Here is a 10,073-nt window from a genome sequence, read left to right as displayed (position 1 = left end):
TTAAAATTAAATAGGTTGGTAGGTTGAAAACGAATTGATAATTTTTAGCCATTTAACTTAAATGAGTTGAAAATCTCAATTCAACATACTAATTTTAGGTTGGATTCGAATTGAATTGATGGGTTTGAATGATTTTTGACGACTCTAAAAAACCATGGTGTGAAGAACCAAGGCTCATGCAATGTTCCACCTCACCGCACACTCATCACGCCCTCGGGTGTGAACGCACCACAACCTTAGTGTAGATGGTATACACAAGAGTTTATGAAAAATAATTTTGTAATATGATAAGTGATTTTGATTGGCACATATTTGATGGTTTTACACTCCAAATGGTCGAGTCCAAGAGGACCAAGACATGCGACGACCGGGTCTGGATGTTTCGATCGACCAATCTCTTTTTGTGCTCCACTAGTAAGGACGTTTTTTGAACTTTTGTAGGGCAGAAGAAATAAATGTATTTTACTGTACAACTGACAAACTTTTGTAGTATAGTGTTCATTCCGTATCAACAAACATGGGATCTGTCTCTGGGTCCAGCTAAAAGTCCTACGATAATTTATGACCTTGTATTCAGATTTGATAAGACCATAAAATAATTTTAATTTTTGGTATTTTATACATACAGTTACAATGATACAATACTACAACTTTTAGTATATTTAAAATTTGCATAATACCCCACATCAATAATTTCAAAAGGCAACCCATTACCTTGAAAGGTCTTTCATGCACCAGTCATAAAAGAATTGTGGTTGACTTGAGACTTGAGATTGGTCACACAAAAAAAGACAACCCTCATCCATCTTAAAAGAATCCGATCAGCTACTTACCAGTCATACCTCCACCGGGGCTAACCAGACAAAGTCACAGCCAAATTACATTTCTTCCACCGGAAAAGTAGCCAAGAATCCGACACCACCCCTTTTGCTAGCTTCCCTTCATATGTAAGCTGAACAATTAAACGTTTTCATATATGTAGTTCTCTACAATAGTACTTTTCATATATGTATTCCACCGGAAAACTTTTTTGACATTTATAATCGTCTTTTATAGAGCTCCCGGATTGTTGTTGCGTATAAGTTCTTGCGATGACACTTGAAAGTAAAACAAAAGCTTCACCAAAAGATTCAAAGAAGCCACGTTTGACCGATCAAGCAGCTTCCGTTAAGAGAAAAAGATTCCGGCGAATCAAAAGTGCCCCGCTTGCGGATTCTTTTGGTTCCGATTTCAAAAAAGCCGTTGCATCTCTTCCACGACCCAAGTCTGTTTTTGACCATTTTTACCCGAGTTACTGGAAGATAGGTATAGTCTTATTTGCATATCTAGTTGCAGGTATGGTTTGCTTTCATCTAGCTAGACACCAGATTTCCGGAAAGAAAACAAACAGCATACTCGATGCACTTTACTTCACTATTGTAACAATGACATCAGTCGGATATGGAGACCTTGTTCCCGCTAGCACTCTCACAATACTTCTCGCTTGTCTTTTTGTCGTCTCGGGCATGGTGATTGTCGGGGTGGTTTTAAGTAAAGCAGCTGATCTTTTAGTCGAGAAACAAGCACACTTGCTTGTGAAAGCGATGCACATGAATGAAACCATCGGTGAAGCAGAAATCCTTAAAAAGATTAAAACGAAGAGCGTGAGACACAAGTGTATAACCTTGCTTGTGTTCCTTCTTGTATTTATGGCTGCAGGAACAGGAATTTTACTTTCAGTTGAGGATTTGAACTTCATTAATGCGTTCTATTGTGTTGTTGCGACGCTTACTGGACTTGGTTACATAGATAAATGCTTCTCGACAACAGGTGGACGTGTTTTTGCTCTTTTTTGGATCTTGTTAGGTACTCTCTATGTAGCTCAATTGCTGTTTACTTTTGCTTTATTACACACTGAAAGAAGGCAACGATCGTTGGTCAAATGGGTTCTTAAAAGAAAAACAACGGTTTCTGACCTCGAGGCAGCTGATTTTGATGGCGATGGCATCGTTGTGTAAGTATAGATAAGAACCAGAATTTAATAACTTGTTTTCTTGAAGATAATAAGACTCTTAATTACATGGTGTTTATGTATTGTTCATTTAAACAGAGCTGCTGAGTTCATTGTCTTTAAGCTAAAAGAAATGGGGAAGATCAATGAAGATGATATCACACCTATCATGGATGAGTTTGAGACACTCGATTTTGACAAAACGGGAACGTTGTCTGTGTCTGATCTTCTGTTTTCTCAATCGTCTTTGCCGGCATCTGACGTTTTAACAACCCGTGTATCATTCTAAGGCGATGCTGGTAACAAAATTTTGAAAATCTGTACTTTTACATGTATTAGGGGTGCATTGAATATGAAGTTTATGGTTTGCAACCAAATATATGCTTTTGTTCGATTTACAACGCCTAAGACGGTGTATATTCGAAATATTTGTACTCAAAGCCATGCATATAACTTATATAATGCTCAATGAAGTGATCTGAATTCTCGATTCCTATATATTATTCCACATAAAGATATTGAAAGAATCATGCTTGATTGAATATGCAGGTTCATACCCATGTATATTATTCTTTATTTGGAAACGGTGGAACAAACATGTATATTATTCCACATAAAGATGTTGAATCAGGGGTGAAACATTATAAAAATTCAATAATTACAATCTTTATCTTCTTTCATTGCTCTGTTATAAACCTTACCCGACAAATTTAATGTGACGTAGAAAATAAATCAACGATAATTTGTCCCACCCACCCCACTAAACTTGTGGACCTTAAATCTTGAAAGTCTCGTTATTTACCGCAAATTATTATCAATAAAGCAATTTGTTAAAATGTAGCTCTCGAGATGGATTATTAAAGTACCATATCTTTCATTATAAATCGAAAAGTAATATCTTTAAAATATTTTATACGGAGAAAAAGAGTACACGCGCGTAATATATTCTTTATAATTGTTGATAACATGACTATGTCGGTCCGAAGAACACAATTTGTAAAATAAATGCATTATACTATATTACTATTCACACTAGTGCGGCGATGCCGGGGCACCATTTTTTTTTTTTTGGGTTTGGGAGGTGTTGTATTTCGTACTTGACAATTAAACCATACAGACATTAATTATGTAAAATAATTATCGTGTTGGTTATTTAAAACTTTAAGGTACTCATAAATCATAATATTAAACTTTATAAAATACAATGGATATATATATATTCTATACAACTTTATCACAAAAAAAAAAAAAAAAAAAAAAAAAAAAAATCTGTAATGCATACTTTACAAAGCTCAATAAAAAATTATTTTTCATTTTTATATTTAAAGTTACAATGACCATTAAACTACAAATTTATTAAATGTTAAAGTGACATCTTAAAATAATAGAATTTTATGTACTGAATAACAATTATACTTGTCATCTCATTCAACTATTTTATTAAACTTTTCATTGTAGATGCTTCACAAATGGATAATTATATTGATAATTAATTACTCGGTCGTTATAAACATCGATGATTATTATCATTATTAATATGTTTTGTTCAGAAATCAGATTGATCATTCGCAATCAGATTTGACTATAAGAAAGTTGGAAGAAGAATGTTCGATTATCGGACGAATCAGAAACCTAAACAAAAAAAAGAAGTAAAATCAACTTCAAGATCACTAATTTATTATTGCCCAAAACTTCACAAAATGACTCATGTTCTTAAAGTTTTTTACGTTACTCGGTTGTTATAGGTTTCAACATAAAATCCCAAGTTTCAATGCAGATTTATGATTCTTTTCGACGACGATGGAAGAACTGAAAATGCAAAACAATACACGGAAACTTAGAAGAATAGTGGATTTGGAATCACCTGCTTGTTGAATTCGCAGACATAGAAGATAGAAAATAAGATCTCAATTTTTTCGGAGTGGAATAAATCGGACTTGGCAGGTCCTATTTATACATGTAGGAGACCCCCAAAAAAACATGGCGGAGATAGCGGCCAGCCACTCATGGCATACGATATAGCAATTAGGTTTATCCCTAGTTGCAACGCCTTGCTCTCTAAGCTTATCTGTTACTAAAGAAAGTTTATAAGTTACCAGACTAATAATTATCTCTAGTTGTTTGAGTCGACCCTATCTCCAATAGATTTTACCGAAACGGTTTAAACTGACCCGATGCTAGACCCGATAAAAATAAAATCTCATCAGCTCCTCGCAAGGATGCAACATGTAAAGTGCAAAGTGCAACTAAATCACACCATTTTACAAATCTCACATTTCATGTTCATGGTCCGGCTAGGCACGCGTGTGGGTTTGGCCCTTCCTTTAATTTACTAAAGCCTTTGAGTGCTAAGGTCAAAGAATGTCTTATAAACGCATTGAAAGTTCTTCCCCCGCCTATGTGGAATAAAAGGAATTTGCCAACTTGTAAATTAACCCTTTAATTTTCCAGCAATCCTTTATCAAGTTAGTAAGTGTAACATCCATAATATTCGTGAAATATTTAAACTTTTAAACATTCCAAAAACATCCATTGTTTACAAATTGTTTTCAAAATAATCCAATATCAGAGTTTTCCTAGAGATCACAATATGAAAAACGAGGAGGTGCACGAACATGTCTTCGCCTTCCCGCGATCATCCGAAGTACCTGAAACAAAATCCACAACTGTAAGCCCAAAGCTTAGTGAGTCTTCCCCAATATATCATCACGTAAACATAACCATTAACAACATGCATAATGAGCCTTCAGCCTGACTGGACCGCTTCGCAGGGCCTTCAGCCTATCTGGACCGCTCCTGAGCCTTCGACATGACTGGACCGCCTCACAGGGCCTACAACCTATCCGGACCGCTCGTCGGGCCTTCAGCCTGACTGGACTGCCTCGAAGGGCCTTCAGTCTATCCGGACTGCCTTGGGTCTGTTAGCCTTCAGCACAAAGCAGGAAAGCCTCAACCTAACCACACACATACATACATGTCGACATATAAATAGCAATTAAGGACATAACCAGTCTACAGACAGTCAAACCGATCTACAGATCACTAAGCATAGCAACATCCTATCTACCAGGATACCGATCTGACAGATCATAACCATATAGAAACATCCTATCTACCAGGATACCGATCTAAGAGATCACAACAGTAATAAAGCAGGATAACAATCCAAAGGGACAGCCTTGGTGCCTTCGACCCTTGAGTATAATGAGGAAAAACTCACCTCACAATGTCGAACTGAACTGAATTCTCCGGCTGCTGAATCACTAAAAATCCCGAACCGTCACAATAAATAAACCTCCAATTAATGATTGGATTATCACCTCAAATCTCTTAACTCATAATTGTCCATTAACCCCTCATTAACTGAGCCAAACCCAAGCCCAACCTTGATCCAAAAGGTCCAAAATATACAAGGTCCATAATTTCGCCCAATTTTCCAAATTGGGACCAACTCCTTATTGGGCTTTATCCTGAGGTCCAACTTCCTAGCTAGCCCAAACTCATGCTCAGAAAGTCCAACAAGGGCCCAAGACGTGATGGCCCAAAGATGGCCCAAAACCGCAGCCCAACTCGCAAAGCCCAAGACCACAAGCCCACAGACCGAGTACACGGGGCGTATGCAGCTGTACACTTGGCTTGTATGTTGCGCGTACCGGCTGGTATACCCAGTGTACTCCCCTGTTTAGCCCATTCTCCCATTAAGTTCTCAATACCTTAAGATAACACTCCAAAACGTATATCTGACCTTATTGAGCTAAGAAAACACGTAAAGTTGCTAACTTTACATTCATGCAAGGCTAGACAAGGCTCTTTAGCTCAAAAAGGGCTTAACACATGACTTAATGCTTGCATGAGACTCTTAACTTCATAAATGTGGCACCTTTATGCAGGAGGGGGCCATGGAAAACCTAGATCTCGAAAAATAAGCCTTTTGGGACGTCCTAGTCCAAACATACCCTCAACCATGGCTAAAAACATAACAAATTGGCCCCAAAGGAGATCTAAGCCACTAGTGTTCAAGATAAGAACTTGATACCTCAAAATCTTTGCAAAACAGGTAGAGGTTCTGGATCTCCAATATCCCACCAAGCTATGAACTTCACCTCCTTCTAGAGTTTCTTCAAAATTGTCCAAAACACACCAACTTTACTTCAAAAGCTCAAGATGTAGGATGGGAGGCTAAAAGGGATGTTTAGGGTTTTCTGGAGGATGAGGGACTTGAAATGAGGCCATGTCTAAAAGTTAAGGATGAATTTATAGGATGAAAAAAATCCATATTATGGTTTTCTGAATCCACGCGTACGCCCAGCGTACCCCAACGTATGCCCATTGTATGCTTTTGAAGTCCCGATCCGTTCTCAAGCTAGTACGCTAAGCGTACCATGTGGGTACGCCCTCGCGTACTAGCTGCAAGGGTCAAAATGCAAAAATTGCAAAGTTTAAGGGGAAAAAGGAAAATTACCGAAAATCGGGATGTTACAACTCTCCCCACTTGACTCAGACTTCGTCCTCGAAGTCCGTTGCAGCAAATAGTTCCGGATAATGCTCCTGCATCTCAGCCTCCGGCTCCCAAGTCCACTCAGATCCCTTCTGATGATGCCACTGTACCTTTACCAAAGGTATCTCCTTGTTACTAAGAACCTTTATCTTCCTCTCCAAGACAGCCACCGGCTGCTCAACATAATTCAGACGTTCGTCAACCTGAATGTCATCCAATGACACTACCGCATCCTCGTCTAATATGTACTTCCACAATTGTGAAACGTGGAAAGTGATATGAATCTGACGGAGCTCCTCCGGAAGGTCCAGTCTATATGCCACCTTGCTAACCCTGGCAATAATCTGAAACGGTCCAATATATCGGGGAACCAACTTTCCCCTCTTTCTGAAGTGGATCCCACCCTTTTAGGGTGAGACCTTCAGTAACACCATATCACCGACCTGAAACTCCAACTCGGATCGACGCCGGTCGGCATAACTTTTCTGCCGACTCTGAGCAGTCTGCAATCACTGCCTGATCTGCTAAATCTTCTCGGTAGTCTGTTGAACCACCTCGGTCCGTCCCATAACCTGGTGACTAACCTCACCCCAGCAGACTGGGGTACGACATCTCCGCCTATACAACAGCTCAAAAGGTGGAGCATCAATGTTAGAATGATAGTTGTTGTTGTAGGAGAACTCTGCAAGAGGTAGGTAGGAGTCCCAGCTCCCACTAAAGTCAATGACGCAGACCCTCAACATATCCTCGAGGGTTTGAATGGTCCGCTCGCTCTGGTCGTCTGTCTACGGATTGTAAGCGGTGCTAAAATGTAGTCTCGTGCCCAGTTCCTCATGGAACTTCTGCCAGAAACGGGAGGTGAATCAAACATCACGGTCTTAGACAATAGAGAACGACACTCCGTGGCGAGAAATGATCTCGCGGATATACACATCGGCCAACTTCTCGGCTGATGAACTCTCCCGAATTGCCAGAAAATGGGCGTTCTTGGTCAATCGATACACGATGACCCATATAGCATCATATCATTTCGCCGTCCTCAGCAATTTGGTGATAAAGTCCATCATGATCAGCTCCCATTTCCACATGGGAACCTCCAGAGGCTGCAACTTGCCATGCGGCCTCTGATGCCCGGCCTTGACCATCCTGCATGTCAAGCACCTCTCGACGAACCAAGCGATCTCTCTCTTCATGCACGGCCACCAGTAACTCAAACTTAGATCCCGGTACATCTTGGTGGCCCCTGGGTGAATAAAGAAACGAGACTTATGAGCCTCCTCCAGTACGACCTGTCTAAGCCCGCCAGACACCGGAACCTACACCCGACCGCAGCGGGTCAAGAACCAACGACTGTCCTGAACAAATCGGGTGATCTCGCCCCTAATCCTCTCAATCTTCTAATTTTCCTCTCGCACTCCCTCGGCCTGAGCCTCTCTAATCAATCCCACTAGTGGAGAGTCCACGAAAATCCTCATACATGATGTCGGAACAGAAGATCCGGCTGACTTGCGGCTCAAGGCATCCGCCACCACGTTCGTTTTACCCAGATGGTAAAGGATCTCGCAGTCATAATCCTTGACTACGTCCAGCCACCTGTGTTGCCTCATGTCAGGTTCGGCTGATCCATAATGTGTCTCATGCTCTTGTGGTCCGTGTAGATGGTACAGCGGACCCCATAGAGGTAATGCCTCCAGATCTTGAGAGCGAACACCACCGCCCCCAACTCCAGATCATGTGTGGGATATCTCATCTCATGCAGCTTTAACTGCCGCGAAGCATAAGCTATCACTCGTCCTCTTTGCATGAGTACCGCTCCCAATCTGGTGATGGATGCATCACAGAAAACCACAAAGTCCTCAACTCCCTCCGGGAGGGTCAAGACTAGAGCCTCGGACAGTCGTTGCCGAAGGGTCTCAAATGTTGTCTGCTGCTTAGGGCCCCACCGGAAATCTACCCCCTTCCTCGTCAGACGAGTGAGGGGTACTGCAATTTTGGAGAAATCCTAAATAAATCTCCGGTAGTACCCTGCCAAACCCAGAAAACTCCTGATATCCAAGGGAGATTTCGGAACCCCCCACTGCATCACCGCCTCGATTTTGGCTGGGTCGACCAAAATCCCCTCCTAGTTAACTAGATATCCAAGGAACTGAACCTCTCGCAACCAAAACTCACATTTCGAGAACTTGGTGTAAAGTCGTTCTCACCTCAAAACTCCCAAAAGCTCACGGAGATGCTCCTCATGCTGCTCTCTGGTCTTGGAATACACCAAGATATCATCGATGAACACAATAACTGAGCGATCGAGCATCGGCCTGCATACCCGATTCATCAGGTCTAGGAATACTGTCGGTGTGTTGGTGAGCCCAAACGGCATCACCACGAACTCGTAAAGTCCATAGCAAGTTCAGAACGCAGTCTTCTCCACGTCCTCCTCCCTCACCCTGACCTGATGGTACCCGAACCTCAAATCTATCTTGGAAAACTAAGATGCTCCCTGTAACTGATCGAAGAGGTCATCTATCCGTGGAAGGGGATAATGGTTCTTCACCATCAACTTGTTCAGCTCCTGGTAGTCAATGCACATCCGGTGTGAACCATCCTTCTTTTTGACGAAAAGGATCAGCGCTCCCCACAGAGAACTGCTCGGACGGATGAACTGCTTACCTAGCAGCTCCTGCAACAGAGATGACAGCTCCTACATCTCAGGCGATGCCAATCGGTACGGCGCCTTGGCAATAGGGGCCGCACTTGGCACAAGGTCGATCCTGAACTCAACCTGCCTCTCAGGAGGTACTCCGGGTAATTCCTCTGGAAACACATCAGCGAACTCTCTAACGACTGGAACCTCTGAAACCGAGACCTGATCCATGGCTCGTGTATCCACCACATACACCAAATAACCCGCACACTCGTGCTGAATATACTGTCGAGCTCTGGCGGCCAAGCAAAACCCTAAACCCAACCTGGTGCCCTCTCCATAGATAACCAGTTCTCCCCCACTTGGGGTTCGAACTACCACACGCTGACCATCGCAGTCGGTCATGGCACCGAAATGACTCAGCCAGTCCATACCCACTATAACACAAACATCCCCCATGGGAAGTAGAATCATGTCAATCGGAAAAGACACCCTGAATATCTCTAGTTAGCAGCCCCGATAAACTGATGAAGCAGAAACCCCATGTTCATTTGTGATGGAAACTCGCAACGGACACTCTAGCTCTCCCAAGGGAAAACCAAACTCCTTACTAAAAGATTGCGAGACAAATGACCGACTCGCTCCTGAGTCAAATAGTACCAGAGCAGGCAAAGAGTTCACTAAGAACATACCTAACATAGATACAAACACATGAGCATACAATAAACATAATCAATGAGATAAGGGATAGAAACATACCAACCACCAGATCTGGTACTGTCCAGACCTCCTCGGCAGTGAGCTGGAAAGCGCGTCCCCAAGCCCTCAGGGGCTGCGCCCTACCCTGACTCTCGTCAGTGATCCGCAAAGTAGCCGGTGCGGGAGCCTGCGCCGGCTTGACAACGAGCAACGGACAGTTGACCTTCATATGGCCAACCTGATCACAA

At 42.2% G+C, this 10,073-nt stretch overlaps 1 protein-coding gene across 1 annotated transcript; it reads left to right on the top strand.

Annotated features, from left to right (window-relative positions):
• Positions 1-751: 751 nt before the first annotated feature.
• Positions 752-2,486, top strand: LOC145137648 (two-pore potassium channel 1-like). Its single transcript, XM_079071776.1, has 3 exons — positions 752-947; positions 1,057-1,993; positions 2,090-2,486. The coding sequence occupies exons 2-3, from the start codon at positions 1,092-1,094 to the stop codon at positions 2,277-2,279; spliced, it is 1,092 nt and encodes a 363-aa protein (XP_078927902.1). The 5' UTR covers positions 752-947; positions 1,057-1,091; the 3' UTR covers positions 2,280-2,486.
• Positions 2,487-10,073: the final 7,587 nt, after the last annotated feature.

The sequence above is a fragment of the Lactuca virosa genome, chromosome 9, assembly GCF_052849685.1.
Source record: "Lactuca virosa cultivar CGN04683 chromosome 9, Lactuca_virosa_CGN04683_v6, whole genome shotgun sequence".
Taxonomy (NCBI): Eukaryota; Viridiplantae; Streptophyta; class Magnoliopsida; order Asterales; family Asteraceae; genus Lactuca; species Lactuca virosa.
The sequence above is the reverse complement of the archived record's forward strand: the minus strand, read 5'-3'. Positions and strand labels throughout refer to the sequence as shown.